This window comes from Mus musculus, chromosome 6 (genome assembly GCF_000001635.26).
Source record: "Mus musculus strain C57BL/6J chromosome 6, GRCm38.p6 C57BL/6J".
Taxonomy (NCBI): domain Eukaryota; kingdom Metazoa; phylum Chordata; class Mammalia; order Rodentia; family Muridae; genus Mus; species Mus musculus.
In genome coordinates this window covers 41641730-41658124 of record NC_000072.6, presented here as the reverse complement: position 1 = coordinate 41658124, position 16395 = coordinate 41641730, and the positions used below count along the sequence as shown (strand labels likewise).

The 16395-nt window shown below is 41.7% G+C and overlaps 1 protein-coding gene and 1 long non-coding RNA gene across 7 annotated transcripts in view; one reads left to right on the top strand and one right to left on the bottom strand.

Moving 5' to 3' along the window:
* Trpv5 (transient receptor potential cation channel, subfamily V, member 5) overlaps positions 1–6464 on the top strand; it is a 29564-nt gene extending 23100 nt beyond the window's left edge. For 3 of the 5 annotated variants that reach the window (XM_017321464.2, XM_006505770.4, XM_006505771.2), the window contains 3 exons: positions 83–351; positions 3199–3305; positions 4698–6464. In XM_017321464.2, the coding sequence (XP_017176953.1) occupies positions 83–351; positions 3199–3305; positions 4698–4995 (674 nt within the window). In that variant the 3' untranslated portion in view covers positions 4996–6464. The remainder of the gene's footprint in view (positions 1–82; positions 352–3198; positions 3306–4697) is intronic. The other 2 variants (XM_017321463.2, NM_001007572.2) reach the window with 2 other exon arrangements.
* On the bottom strand, positions 108–16395 carry Gm34642. Of its 2 annotated transcripts, none has more exons than XR_869005.3 (3): positions 16168–16395; positions 12344–12496; positions 108–193 (listed from the first exon to the last, which is right to left on the bottom strand). It is a non-coding gene; the product is annotated as a predicted gene, 34642 (long non-coding RNA). The 2 variants fall into 2 exon arrangements; XR_377574.1 differs by lacking the exon at positions 108–193 and adding an exon at positions 9600–11863.

The window sequence follows — 16395 nt, the reverse complement described above, 5'->3', positions numbered from 1 at the left end:
ATCAGAAGTTGAACTAATAGTAACAAAGGCCTTACTTACCATGACAATTTAATTCCCCAACTGTTCTTCCTGGGCGGAGCAGCCTTCTATATCATTTTCCAGACAGAGGATCCAGATAATCTGGGGGAATTCTCCGACTACCCCACAGCAATGTTCAGCACCTTTGAGCTGTTCCTCACCATCATTGACGGACCTGCCAATTACAGAGTGGATCTGCCCTTCATGTACAGTGTTACCTATGCCACCTTTGCCATCATCGCCACACTGCTCATGCTCAACTTGTTCATTGCCATGATGGGCGACACTCACTGGCGAGTGGCCCAGGAGAGGGACGAGCTCTGGAGAGCACAAGTAAGCTTATTAGTGTTAGTCCTGCAAAGGGGCAGAAACCTTACAGTAGGATATGTTTATTGTGAGCCACTCTTCATAGAGTCACAGAAGAGCCCCAAGAGGTTACCGTTCCAGTTACATTTAGATAAACCTGAAGTATGTGTGAATTGATTGAGGGATATAAGCATGAGACACTGGAGGATCTAAGCACAGAGTTTGGCCATTTATTTCAGGTAAAAAGCAGAGCTTGTAGTCTTTGAATCCACAGGGAGCAAGGATATTTTGTTCTTGTATAACATAGCTCTTAAATTTGGACTTTTCCTTCTATTAGATTGTATAAATCCCTAAATCCCTACTATATCTTTTCTTTGTATCACAATAAGCTAATCAAATACTAGAGTTAGGAGTTACATTCCAAATACTTCTAAGAAATAATTGAGCTGCTTCTCAGAATAATTATGTATTGGTGTGAGAGTCATTCAGCATATTCTTTAGTCTAATTATGACCTTATTACCTTGTATATTTGAGTGCGGTTTCAGGGAATAGGAGTTTTCTATATTGTGAAAAGTTTATTATTAGAAGCATTCATATTGGAATAAAAAAAAACCTATCTTGCTATAATTCTACTCTTAAGCCTCAGACATATTCTTTCACATAAATACTATATAAGTATTTGAATCTAACAATTGTTTACCCTTCAGGTAAATATATAGTGGGAATGTAGCAGTGGTCTTCAAAGCCTATTATATGTCTAGGATTTGAGACACAAACACAACCATCAAAGACATACTCTGTGCTCCAATTGAAGTGCCAAGCTACAGAAAATTTAGACACCAAGAAAATCACTTCACAGGAGGCTGAACCCTCATAGAAGTAAAATTGATACAGAAATGTGCATTGTGCTGAGAAGAGATGAAACTGAGGGATTTAAGTAGAAAGTTAGGAAATTCTCTTATCAAAGGAGGAGTGTTTATGACACACGCTAAATATGGGTAAGACTAGCTAGCTGATCTAGAATAGGACACAAGTCAGAGTTTATATTAGTGAAGGTGCACGGCCACAAAGAGAGCTAAATCAACCCTAAACAGCTTTTTGTAAAGAGTTGAAGTGGATGAGCTAATTCTTATAACTGGGAAGTTTAGAAAATCAAAATAGATTTACATATCTGTTTAGAATTCAGTCTCTACCTTACACATTCCATCAGTATTCATGTTCTGCATGCTCAACCTGAATCGCTCTTCTAAAGTATATCACCCCCACTGTATTGACAAAACATCTAAGAAGTGCAATCCATCTGAGAGAGTATGGGCGGAGCATACTGCTTTACACAATTCTAATGGTCCCATTCAAGTTGCATTGAAGACTCAAGTTCCATTCAAGACTCTTCTGACATTGTATAACCAGGCATGCTTTAGAAGAACAACTTTAGACTAGAGATGTGGCTGGATCGTAGTTTGCTTGACTAACATGTCCAAGGCTGGGAGTTGAATTCCCAACACCTCAAAAAATAAAATTAAAAACATACTTGACCCAAGAAAATTCATCTTAATTTCCAGGGGATTGTAACAAAGCTTAGGTGAAAATCTTATTCTTTAAACTTAAGACAAAGTCAAGGGCTGGATAGTGGAGGCAGTAGCAGCAGTGAGGAGATGATGTTCTCTCATCTCCAGTCTGTTAGGAAGAAGAGACTAACTCTGAAGCCCCACTGACTATAACCAGGTAACTGAAAGTGACTAGTTGGTAATCTGGATGAAAAACATCAGCTCCTCTGGTAGAACAGAAGGGTCAAGGGAAGCCTAAGTGAAGAAGAACCGTAAGTCATTTCTAAGAAAAGAAGAACAGCTACCCAGGAGAAGAGAACAACGTGATTGGAAGACCTGAGGTGCAAGAGAACCTGTTACAACCAAGGGACCAAGTGAAGGAAGAGAAGAGGGACAAGGGTGTGCTACCAAGGGCGGCTATTTTAAGAATTGACAGCTCCTTGCATCTATAGTTTTCTGCCCCCTAGCCCTCTTGACTGCACACTCTGCTCACAATCTTTTTGATGCTAGCATAGCTTCTGATATGGTGGGACCAGTCCAGTGCCAAAAGAAGCTTTTTCTTATGGAAGACATACTACCTATTGTCAACCACATGTACGATGAAGTCAGTTTTTCAACCAGATGGACAACTGGCCCACTCTAAGTGCACAGTCATTTTGTTCTATTGGTGTTGTTGGCTTCAAAGTAGCATTCCGGTTTGGTGAAATCACTTTATATTGCTTTTGTCACCCCACAGATTATGTATCCTCCCAGTTTTGTGTCACAGGCACATTTGATAAGCTTGATGTCTGTTTCATCTAGCTAACTAATGAGGGCAGGACAAAGGACAGAGCATGGGACATGCTACTAGAAATTTCCTTGCCAAGCACACAGACATTAATCAAACCATTTCCTTTTTAAGATATGGGTTTTTAATTTGCTAAGAAGGCCCTGAATTGGAGCTGCCTCATTTCATTCCTGATATATACAGATCCTATTTAGTAATTGTATTAAGTCAATGTCACTGGTCTGTTTGTTTTCTTATGGTGGGGGAGGGGAAATCACATTAGTTTGGAATGAGTCACTTTCTGTGAATATAAATAGTAATGTAGAACTTATTGTTCTTTTAAAAGCAAAACTATCCTCTGTCCTGTTTTAATGAGATAGCCAGGTTAGCATGGCTGTAGAACAAGTTTAGATATAGATGAACTATGGCCCTTACAACTGGTCTCCAGGGTCTTCCTTGAACTGGTTGCGTTTTTGTTTCTGTTGTTGGTAGACTTGGTCTCTCTCTCTCTGCTCTTCATGACCCTTTCTGAGATCTTTCCCTACCTTATCTCCTTCCAGGTTGTAGCCACCACAGTGATGCTGGAGAGGAAAATGCCTCGTTTCCTGTGGCCTCGCTCTGGTATCTGTGGTTGCGAATACGGCCTGGGAGACCGTTGGTTCTTACGGTGAGTGACAGTATGAATGTGAAACCTGCAGATGGAGTTTCTGAGAGTGAGAGCAACCAGGAAACGTTATGGGATTGCATTAGATTGAGAGATAGGGAGAGGTGCCATGTTGTTGGGGGTTTGGAAAACAATAGCAAGCTGTGTTTACTACAAGGTAGTGGTGTGTGAAAAGGTATGCGTATAGGCTCAGGTGTGGATATGGGTTGTCCCACTTGCTTTACTCATGTTTACTCATGTTACTTCCTTATCCTCGTTTCCAATATGTTTTGACCTTGCCTCTAACTTCTTTCTTCATAGACAATCCTTTCTTTCTTTCTTTCTTTCTTTCTTTCTTTCTTTCTTTCTTTCTTTTCTTTCTTTCTTTCCTTCTTTCTTTTCTTTTCTTTTCTTTTCTTTTCTTTTCTTTCTTTCTGTCTGTCTGTCTGTCTTTCTTTCTTTCTTTCTTTCTTTCTTTCTTTCTTTCTTTTTTTTTTTTTTTCTTTTTTGAGACAGGGTTTCTCTTTATAGCCCTGGCTGTCCTGGAACTCACTTTGTAGACCAGGCTGGCATCAAACTCAGAAATCCCCCTGCCTCTGCCTCCCGAGTGCTGGGATTAAAGGTGTGAGCTACCATGCCCGGCTAATCCTTATTTTTTTTCTATTTATTTTTTTATTATATATTTTCTTTATATACATTTCAAATGCTATCCCGAAAGTTCCCTTTACTTTCCTCCCGGCCCTGCTCCACTACACACCCACTCCTGTTTCTTGGCCCTGGCATTCCACTCTACTGGGACATATAAAGTGTGCAAGACCAAGAGGCCTCTTTTCCCAATGATGGCCGACTAGGCCATCTTCTGCTACATATGCAGCGAGAGACACGAGCTCAGGGGTACTGGTTAGTTCATATTGTTTTTCCATCTATAGGGTTGTAGACCCCTTCAGCTCCTTGTGTACTTTCTCTAGCTTCTCCATTGGGGGCCTTGTGTTCCATCTTCTAGATGACTGTGAGTAATCCTTATTTCTTGACCTGACTTTCCTCACCCCTCTTTTATACTCCTTGAAGTGAATACCAACATAAAGCTCATGACTCTCTGATCTCTCTCTCTCTCTCTCTCTCTCACTCTCTCTCTCTCACTCTCTCACTTTCTTTCTCCCCCTTCCTCCATCATGTTGCCACATATAGCACATCCTGTATTCCATTACTCTCCAAAGCTGACTTCCTTAGTTCTCTCACCTCATTCTTAGGTTAGCTTTCAGTCCATTCTCTTCTGCCCCTTCCCCCCAGATGCTTTTCTTGCTTCATTTCTTGTCCTTCCTTTTATTAATATCTCATTTCTGCCATGCCCTCCTCTGCTTCTCTCTATGATCTACCTTCACCATCCTCCAATGAGTCTTTTCTGTTTCCTCCCAGGGTTGAACACCACCAGGAGCAGAATCCTTATCGAGTACTTCGATATGTGGAAGCTTTCAAATCTTCAGACAAAGAGGAAGTACAAGAGCAGCTATCTGAGAAACAACCTTCTGGGACTGAGACTGGGACTTTAGCTAGAGGCTCTGTGGTTCTCCAAACACCTCCTTTGTCCAGGACTACATCCCTAAGCAGCAATAGCCACCGTGGATGGGAAATTCTCCGTCGAAACACCCTGGGACATTTGAATCTTGGACTAGACCCTGGTGAAGGGGATGGGGAAGAGATCTACCAGTTCTGAAGAGAATCCTGTTTCTGTAGACTTAGCCCCAAGTAGGCCAAGGTGTGAGAAAGGGGGTTGGGGGTAGTTGAAGGTGGGCAGGGAGAAGAGAGCTGCTTTGCAAGAGTTTGAATTCTATGGTTATGAATAGCTGGATGATATACACAAAATATTCTCTAAGCAGCAATATTTCACATTTGAGCATTTGTAGAGATGGGCAATGGTCATCAAGTGTTGTATGTACCTTTTCAGTTCCTCTAAAGCTCATATCCTGAGAGCCTGGCAACTAAGGATATAAAATGGGGGCTAATTGACATTTCTGGTTGACATCTGGACCATCTTTCTTATGCCTTGAACAGAAGGCAGAAGGCAGCAAGCCAGGAGACTTGCCTAATTTTATAATGCATAATGTGGAAAGAACCATCATACCATGAACATCCTTTCCATCTCCTTACCCTTCTAGGGACTCTCTTCCCAGCTAGCAAATCCCATGTAGAAAACTATAGAAAAAAATACTTCCTTATCCTGTTTTCTTTAATTTTTCTCTTTTATCAAAAACTATATGTTATGTAAAGCATCATTTTTCAGCATAAAGTACGTTCAGACTATTGTATAGCCATTACTAGAATTCATCTACAACCATTTTTCATCTCAGACACTCCCATCCACTGAACAGTAACTCTCCACTAGTCCTTTCCTTTAGTCCTCACTAACCATTATTTTACTTCCTCTCCGGGAATTGATTGTAGTTGCTTTATCTAAGGAGGATTGTACAAGACACGTTCCATTGCACTTGCCTTGTTTTATTTAGTAAGATAGTTTCAAGGTTTCTTCTCTTCTCTAAAAGTATCAGAATTTCATTTCTCTTTAAGTCTGAATATACCTACACCAAATTTTATTCATCCATGTAGCAATGGCTTTTCTTATCTTCTGGTTATGGGGAACATTGCTGCTATGAAAATAAAAGTGTGCATGTCTATAGAGGCCCTTGTTTTTAATTCTTGGGTGTTGTGGAAGAATTATATGCCTAGAAATTGAACTGACATGTTGCATGACAACCCTGGGTTTAATTCTTCGGATAAACTACCATACCGTTTCCAATAGTAGCCTTCAGCATTTTACTGCTTCTGCTAGTGGGTGTGAAATGCTATCTCATTGTAGCTTTGATTTGCCTGTCTCTAAAGACTAAGGATATTGAGTCTCTTTTCATTCTTTTATTTATAGAGTAGTTTTTATCATTGCCCTGCCTTCTGGTGTCCAGAGCCTCAGAGTCTAACATGTTAGCATCTCATTTGAATCCTGATGTATTTTATGAGTGGTGAGGCATGTTTTCCTTTGTTTGAATGACCCAATAATTTTTTTTTCTATAGGACCATCTATCTCTTAGGTACTACCTTGCAAGTCTTCTTTCTTGATGCTGAAACATAGGCTCCTGTTGAAATGCAAATCAAAACAACCCCGAGATACCACCTCACACCAGTCAGAATGGCTAAGATCAAAATTTCAGGTGACAGCAGATGCTGGCAAGGATGTGGAGAAAGAGGAACACTCCTCCAGTGCTGGTGGGATGGCAAGCTGGTACAACCACTCTGGAAATCAGTTTGGCAGATCCTCACAAAATTGGACATAGTACTACCGTAAGATCCAGCAATACCTCTCCTGGGCATATACCCAGAAGATGTTCTAACTTGTAATAAAGACACATGATCCACTATGTTCATAGCAGCCTTACTTATAATAGCCAGAAGCTGGAAAGAACCCAGATGTCCTTCAACAGAGGAATGGATACAGAAAATGTGATACATTTACACAAAGGAGTACTTCTCAGCTGTTAAAAAACAATGAATTTATGAAATTCTCAGGCAAATGGATGGATCTGGAGGATATCATCCTGAGTGAGATAACCCAATCACAAAAGAACACACATGATATGCACTCACTGGTAAGTGGATATTAGCCCAAAAACTTAGAATACCGAACATACAATTTGCAAAACGCATGAAACTCAAGAAGAAGGAAGACCAAACTGTGTGAATACTTCGTTCATTCTTAGAATGGGAAACAAAATACCCATGGAAGGAGTTACAGAGACAAAGTTTGGAGCTGAGACAGAAGGAAGGACCAGCCACAGACTGCCCCAACTGGGGATACATCCCATAAACAACCACCAAACCCAGACATTGCATATGCCAGCAAGATTTTGCTGACAGGCCCCTGATATAGCTCTCTATTGTGAGGCTATGCCCGTGCCTGGCAAATACAGAAGTGGATGCTCACAGTCATCTATTGGATGGAATACAGGACCCCCAATGAAGAAGCTAGAGAAAGTACCCAAGGAGCTAAAGGGGTCTGCAACCCTATAGGAGGAACAACAATATGAGCTAACCAGTACCCACAGAGCTCGTGTCTCTAGCTATATATGTAGCAGAGGATGGCCTGCTCAGACATCAATGGGAGGAGAGGCCTTTGGTATTGTGAAGATCATATGCCCCAGTACAGGGGAATGCCAGGGCCAGGAAGTAGGAGTGGGTGGGTTGGGGAGCAGGGCAGGGGGAGTGTATAGGAGACTTTCAGAGAGGAAACTAGGAAAGGGGATAACATTTGAAATGTAAATGAAGAAAATATCTAATAAAACAAAAAACAAAAAAATAGACTCCTATTTTTATTGTGAGACTACCATATTCCACACACCCTTCTCTCATCACCTCAGCCAGAGAGCCAAACATGCTGTTGCTGTTAGAAAAGTAAAGGAACAAATAAGATTTGGGAAATTTTAGACAGGTGCATTCCAATTCACATATTCAAAGCTGTATGCCCAATAGTGAACTATCATAAAACTGTGCACAGACCTTTGGTGGTATGGAACTTGACAGGGCTGCGTCATGATTATGTTTTATTTTCTTTCATAGTGGAAGCACTTCCATCTTATGTATAGTTAAACTTCATCAGTGTTCTAGACTGTCCAAGATCCAGATCCCTCTGCATTTTCAGATACCAGTGATGTGCCTATCACTGCATCTTCTGACCTTTCTTATTTGTGTCAACTCTCCTCCACTACCTTTCCAAGCAAGTATGTTGAATTATTTAAACACTCTCCTTCAAGTCCACTCCTTTTGACAACTGTCCCATCACTTTTATTCCCTGATCAATGTCAAACATCTTAGGAGTTGACTCTACTATGTACTGGCTTCCTCTGATTTCTCAGCCATTTGTGATTTGATCTCGTCTTCTCTATGCTACTCTATGCTACTCTATGCTTCTCTATGCTACTCCCTGAAGGTCAACCTGCTCAGTCATCTTAGTTTTTGTTGAACTCTATAAATTACAAAAGACTACTCAACATTCTTCATGTTCCTACCAGTCTGGCTGATTTTGTTTTACCACAACTTATAATAATTTTGGTCTACGGGGCTTTTTGTTTCTTATGATCTCTCATACTGCCATAGATCACCACATGTAAGCTCATGATTTTGAAGGGTCTATCTTCATCTCACATCTGTCTTCTGAACTCCAGACATGATCAGCTTAGATGTTCCACCATTAGACTTGTTCCACTGGGATGTTTTAGCGGCATCTCAAGCTCAGTGTTTCTTCACCATCAAACCTGCTTCTCTCCAGTATTCTCAACCATGTGAAGTGTTAGAATAACAGGCAAGATTCCCGGAACCACAGTTCTGAGAATTATCCTTAATGTTCTGTCTCAACCCTCATATCCAGCATTTTCAAGACCCATGGATAGACAGCCCATGACGTTTCTGTTAAAGAAAACTAATTCTTATGAAGCACAAACCTTAATTCCTTATATATTTCCTCTAGTGATATTTCTAATAAAAATTTGTTACATGTGCTTCCAAAGATATCTTCAGTGTGACAAAGAACTTGTATCTATACTTTTAAGAATATCAAAGTATAGTATATTTGAAAAGCAATTCTTTCTTTTTATCGTTAGATATGTTATGAATACTACTTCATATCATTGTAACATTAGAAAATAATGTAATGGTGTACACCTATATTCCCCAAACTCAGGAGACAATGGCAGAGACAATAAGAATATATATTCAAAGTTATCCCGAGCTACAAAGTGAGATCCTGTTTCACAACTCAAAAAACAAAAAATGAAAATTTGTTTTCAACTCTTCAAACTGTTGCCATTCGTAAAATAGGCCACCAACACCTTACTTCTGCATGCCGGGATCATACTCTTGCTTGCTCTGTTTGCATGTGATTTTGGTCAACTCAAGTCCCTAGTGTACACTATATCCAAAATTTGTTTGTGAAACGTAACAATGTAACCCCTGGTACAAATAATGGCCTTTGGTAAAGCAGCTCCTTGTTTAAACTTTTGCAGCTTCTATGGGCATCTCTCTCCTTCCTAATGTAATTCATCCAATGAATTATTTTTAGTTCCTGGTTGGTGCTTCTTCCTTTTGACAGGACTCTACAGATCTTCTTACCCTTGGCATCCATTCTCCTTCAACCTTTAAAAAGCAGTGTATTCTGGGTATATGTGTATATTTGTATATATGTGTGTATATCTGCATCTGTGTATGTGTGCGTATATTCTGGGTATGTGTGTGTGTGTGTGTGTGTGTGTGTGTGTGTGTGTGTGTTTGTATGTTCTGAGTGTGCGTGTGTGTGTGTGTGTGTGTGTGTGTATCTAATCCCTTACCCCCAAGGGAAATTAGAACACATCCATTTTGTTTCCAGATCACTTAAATTTTCTCTTGGACTTTAATATCTATTTTTCTTATTAGACTATAAGTGGCACAGGGGAAACATTCATTTTATTCACTATTGTATTCTCAGGACCTTATACAATTTATGGTACCATGCATTACAAAATAAATATTCATTAACTGAATCTATGAATAATTGACCTGTTTTAAGTTCTGCTACCCCCGCCCCCACATACATGAACTAGTTTTGTTTAATTTTTTTCTTTACTTCTTGCCTTTGAGTGAGATTATAATAAAGATGCACATAACATGAGTAGAATATCCTGAATGAACTTTTAAAAATGAGGAACTTACTAGTGGTCATTTTGTTGTTCACTTCAACATACTTCTCTGTGAATATGTGCACATGATTAAGAGACGAAAGAAAGAGGAGGAAGAAGAAAGGACAGCAGAAATAGAGGATTTACAGGAAAGGAGAAAGGAGAAAGAAGAAAGGTGAGGGGTATTCGTCAGAAGAATCTCACAGCAGGTCTCTGGATGGAACTTTTGGAACATACACGTGTGTGATGATAGTCTCTGTGAGAAGCATTTGGTTGAGCTACTAGCTTCCAAGTCCATCCTCAAGGGCCCAAGAGGAGGAGAGAAAATAGAAAGGCTCTGCAGATGTAGCAAGTGCCCCATGACCTGAAGGGCTAAAGCATGGAGCGGAGTGAACTACCTGCTTTATGGGCTCCCTAGACAGCAGTGGAGGGGGAGGAGATGCAAGTGCAAGATGGAGTGAAAGATACCCTGCTATCCCAGTATGGCCTCTCCTGCCCTGCTCCATTTCTGGTTTCTACTGAGAGAATGCAGGAAATGCTTGCTCTTGCATGTCCTGCAGGCCAGAGGCAGGGGAGGGATGAAAATGTTTTGTTCCTACAGGTGTCGCGCAACTTAAGAAGATGTTCACTCTCAGGTGTTTGCAAAGTATGTTACTGATTTAACAAGTTTCTGGTGAGGAGGGTAAGCTGCCCCTGATAATGGCTCTGTTTTCAGTCTTTGGAGAAAAGGCCAAGGATCAGAATATCACCAGTAGGGCTGGCATGCTTAAAGAAATGCAAGATAAAATATGACAGACTAGAATTGAAAGATACAAATTTAAAATGAGGGAGAAATATGGAAGGGGGAGCTGGTTTAATAAGACCTCAGAGTAGAGTGGGCTTGTCGTAGACCATGGGCAGAAAAGGAGATGGAGAGAAAAGCCAAGCATTGGGCCTTTAGCCCTTCTAGGAACGCTTTGAAAAGCTGAGAAAACACTATGCTGTAGGGGGCATGAATTATTTACCTCTTTGTCAAGGCATGCTTGTTTCTTAAGGGGTAATGAAGGAAAGGTGAAAACCTATCCAAGGAAAGAAACACTTGGACCAGGTGATAAGTAGTCCCACTGGTGGAAGAGGTTTGGGCCATGTGGCCCATTCTCTCTGCTTGGCATAGCAGCCAGTCAGGAGCCACCTGGGGAAGGACTAGACACACCTTCTTTACTCTTCTTGTCTTCTTTGTCATCCCAAGATTGAGGAGGTGGCAATTAGAGCCAATTGGGCCTGAGGGTGCAGAGGCTTATGCAAGGCTGAGCTGCAGCTGGAAATAGAATATGAGTCTGCTTCTTCCCAAGCAGTGCCAAGTAGAAGGCTTCTGCTTAGAGATTCTTGCAGATGAATATTATCCAATCAAACTGCCCTCATTCCCTGCCTTCTGAGGCCAAAGTCCTGACACCTTCCTCACCCAGATAGAAAGTCAACTATGAGACTGACACAATGTTTTCATTATAGCATCATGACTCCATCTCCTAGTCCCACTGTGGATTGCTCTGGTCAGTGACCACTGAAGGTTCTAGACATAGGCAAAGTGAGCTCAAGAAGCAATTGCTTCCTTCCTTGTTCTTATAGAGTCCGATGAAGAGCTGGGTCGTTCAGGAATCATATACCCAGAACTAGACTTAATTCCAAACCCTCGTTCTGCTAATGGGATTAACTGAGGGAACTTGGACAGAAGTCAGTGATCATCTTGATTTCTGGCTTGTCAACCTGGCAGAGTTGTGATGACAAAACAGCAGCATGCATGTGAAAGCATGCAGGTTAAGATTATGTGATGCAAGGTAGCACTGTAATGTCTTGGCCTGGGCTGGGCTCTGTCCTCATTCCCTCTGTTCTTCTTCAGCACCCAGTTGCCTCCTTAATTCAGGAATAAAGAATAAGAATAATGCAACATCAAAGAAATATCAGGGAAATGTCCTTGGTTGTGTCCTTCAAAGCCTTTTTTGAGATCTAGGGTCAAAAACTATAACCCCCAGAGCATGATCAGCTCCTCTTCTTTAGGGACTCCTTAGACTCCATCCTTCTCCTAGGCTTTCATTTTTTCTCCTCTTGGCCCATATAAAACAATTTCAGAGAAGGCCACTGTAAAGGAGGGCTATTTTGTTCTTTTCCTTTCATGAAACTCTCAGTATTCCCTTCTTCCTTCATAGGAAAAAACTGAGTCCTTGAACCATAGTCCCCGAGGTCAAGGATTACATTTTATCACTCTGTCACAGGTCCATAGAGGTACCTGTGATGGGGTAGCTCACGTCAGAAAAGATGGCAGTAGCTGGAGACACAGGTGGCTTTACTACATGCACCCCGCCCTCTTCATCCCATCTGCTGCTCCCTGCTTACCTCAAGACAATAAATCTTTCAGGAGCAGATGGCCAGACACTTCTTTGTATGTGGGTTGTGGATTGATCAACACGCCCAACTCCCATGGTCACCTCTCCCTAGTAGTTTTGCCATATTCAGGTCTCTTCTGTCTGCACTGACCTAACTTTTACCCTGGAAAGTAAATATACATACAAATGATTTGCAAGTCCTGTGACACAGTTTGTTTTTCACAAAATGGAGTTCAAAATTCGTTATGCCAAGGGCACTAATGGAGCGAAGTAGGAATATACTGTGGTTTGGCCTCTTCCTTGGAGGATTTCAAAGTGAAAGAAACAGGTAAAGGTAGGAAAGCCATTTGTGCTGTAGTTCACTGTGCACCCTGAGAAGAGAGATGAAACACACAATCACCAATGAGTCTAGACTTATGGAACATGATGGAACTGGCTGGAAAGTGTGGAAAGGAGATAGCACAGCATTTGGGCCACACTTCATTGAATGAGCTGGTGATTAAAGGATAGACAACTTTGGCGCAGCAGTTCTCAATCTGTGGGTCACTATCACTTTGGAGGAAATAAATAACCCTTTTACAGAACCTCAAAAACAGAGATACTTGCATTATAATTTATTACAGTAGCAAAATTACAGATATGAAGTAGAAATGAAAATAATCATTGAGGGTCAGCACAACATGAGGAACTATGTTAAGTGGTCACAGCCTTAGGAAGCTTGAGAACCATTGGCTTAAGATATCCTCTTGAGTTTGGACAGGGCTGATCTGGTTAGAAGAGCCTATCGAGGAAATATTAGACTTACTTAAGCTAAGAATTTCTCCTTTACCTATGGTCATATTTAATCGTCATATTTAAACACTCCACAGGATGGATGAGGTAAGACATATACAATGAAGGTTAGAGAAACTTACTTGTATAGGTGATAACAATCAACGTTTGGATATGTTCACCTCTGAAATGGAACGGGACTTCCATTTTATGGAAGTTAACCTAGCCTCCAAAAAGGCTTTAGGACAGAAGATAGTCTCCAAAGAATAAGGTATCAAACAAAATGGGTTATTTATTAGTGTATATTTAACAGTGGCCAGGTGTCCTGTACACCTGTCACGTCTAATTCCCACAAGCCTATAAGTTAACTGTTATTATACTCATTCACAAACAGGTAATGAAAGGCCAAAGAAAGGTGAGTTTCTTGCCAAAGGTGAAGTGACTATTGCTGTGCTCAGTTTGTGGACAAGGAAGTTCAGTTTCAGACAGGTGGACAATTTGCCCAAGATCACCCAAGCAGAAATTAGCCAAATCTGACTTTATGACTCAAGTGTTTTTGGCCTCAAAGCCAGTGCTTCCATTGTAAGCTATGCAGCTTGAGATAAAGCTATCTCTTAAGACTCTTCATTTTCAAATACTCCCATCCAAGCAACATTGATCACGTCAGTGCTTTGCATTCCTGCCTTACTTTATAGTATATAAAATCTTTTCATGTCCATTATCACCTTTAATCCTAACAACAGCCCTATAAAGTTAATAGGGTAGGATGAATGTTCCTCTTTACAGACAAGGAAGTCAATTCTCAGGCTGTCCAGTTGAGGTCATAGGCCTGAGTAGTTCAGAGCAAGAAGATAATCCAGGGCTTACGGACGCCTGGAAAGACTTATCTCCCTTGACCATATGGACAGGTAGAGAATCAACCCACCTATGTGGGACACTACATTCTTGACAAATTCTGAAACCCAGTGACACTTTGAAGTGATGCCAAGCTCGGGGCTACTTGCGTATCTCTCAATATGCCTTAGGAGAATGTCCTCCATAATGGTCAGATGCCCTTGGCCAAAAACTCACACAGTGGTGGTTTCAATGTTAACTCTCACTGGTAGTCCCGTGTTCTGATGTTTCCCTTGTACACTCTGATCTGTGGGCCAGGACTTATGGCCCAGCCTAGATAGCTGCGTACCTTGGAGACAGAAGGAGGAAAGGGAGCAAAGGAAGGCAAACGGGATCCCTGTGTGGGAATTGTCTCCCAGTGACAGCATGAGGCACTGTGCAAGTAGATCCCTATCAGGACGCCATTGCATGTTTCACTCAGCTCACGTCCATTCATCTCGTACTCTGTTCCTAGCTCCCAGAGCTCCATGCGTGTTCTAGTACACCTAAGCTGAATAAGCGCCGGTAGCATGCTCAGACATCCACATTCGAGGATACATAGAGACCTACATATGGGACAGTCCCTTGTCCCTTGTCCTGGAATTGTGCCTAGTGGCAGGGAGGGGACAGACTGGCAGGAGTTGCAGAATAACTAAGATTTCCCCCCACACCCCGCCTTCTCTCTATTTCCTGTTATTTTAGTGGCTGACCAGGGACCTCACATTCTCTGCCTAGGTAGACCCAGAATTGCCCAACAGCTACACAGAGAATTTGCTATTTGGCTTCAGGCCCTGCCTTGTTCCTAGCTGGGTCACCTTTTCTTGGCCCCCTTGGCTGCTACCTCTTCACTTTCCTCTCAGTCTCCTACCACACCCTGCTCAGGTATCTACCACAGAATCTCTCCAGGCCTTGTGCCCCATCTTGGTGCTGCTTTGTTTTTTGGAACATCCTCCCAATGGAGCCCAGCTTCTCTTATATCACAGATTGAACTGTAATCCCCTACCTGTGAGAAATGGGGACTTGTATCTTGATTCCAGGGCTCAGAATCTTCCCCTAACCTCACATATGCCTCCAGCCCCTAGAACATTTCTTCTTGCTCTATGATGTTTGTTCCCCATCCCTCCACTTAGACTAGTAGCATTAAAAAGAAGAAGCAAATTCTGCCCACAGTTTTCCTCATCTCTACGCACATTAAGCAATCATCCCCACTCTTTAACAAGTCTGGCATTTTGCTTAGTTTTATGACGGAGGTGATGGGGTGTTTCGGTGAGTGCTTGTGTTGAATAAATAGAATTTAAAAGAGTTCTTATCACCTCACCGGCTGCCCTTTCACTGAGTTTCTTGGGGTGGAGAGAGAAAAAGAATAAGAGCAGGTGGGAGCAAATCGGGGGAAAGATCAGTGATAAAATGTGCTTTTGAAAGGTTCTGACTAGAAGCAAATACACCTTTTCCAAAGTGGGGGTGGGGGTGGGGGTTGAGCAGCCACAAAGAAAATCAGGACCATTGCCTGAGCCCTAAACAATACTATTTCTTATAGACTCCTAGTACCTCATCCACATCTCCAAATCTTTGGCTACATAAAGAGATAATTCATGAAGAATAGAAACCGATGGTAGATGTGAACCTAGAATTCAGACGCTGTGTAATAGTAAGTTTGCTTACTCTTGTTTGACTAGAGGAGCTACACACCTTGTCCCCCCACCCCCCCCCCCATTTTGCTTTATGGAATTCTATGAATGGACAAGATTGGAAATCATTACACTTCTGCTACCCCGAGCTAGAAGGTGATCAGAAGCATGTTTGCCCTGATTTACCCTGTGGCTTTCTCTTTTGTCTCCCTCCCTAGTGGAGCACCTGCCAGTGTTATTTATATAGAGTCATGTAGACTTGACCAGAGAAGGTAAGATCCATTTCTAAGAAGCTCCTCCAGGTGAAAATGCCTTCATTCCAGCTTGGGGAAGTTGAAGGGAAGAGGGGTGGTCTGAAAATACAGAGAAAGAAGTGGGGAACAGGGACCGTTAAGACACTGAGTCTTTAGTTTTACAAATCAGGAATTACTTTTACAAATCAGTGACTAGTCAAAGTCAAGCTTCCAACAGCATTGAAGCTGGGTCGCAGCTTCCACAACTAAAAATCAATTGTTCTCTCTGCTTTTCTCTTCTAGAATGCCAACCCACCTTAACAACCCACCTTTGCTGCATAGTTTGGCAGAGTTCATTGGCTTCAAGTGCTGTGTACGCTTCTTCAGTCTTCCTTCTCTTTGGTTCTGCAGACAAAGAGATGCAGAACAGTGAGTGAGATTAAGAAGATTGAGGTCCTGTTTTGGAAGGAAGATGACCTCATGGTTGGTGGGAAAGAGAGCCGAAGAAGGAAGCAACAGAGCCAAAACAGGGCTGGGGAAAACAAGGCCTGTAGGAC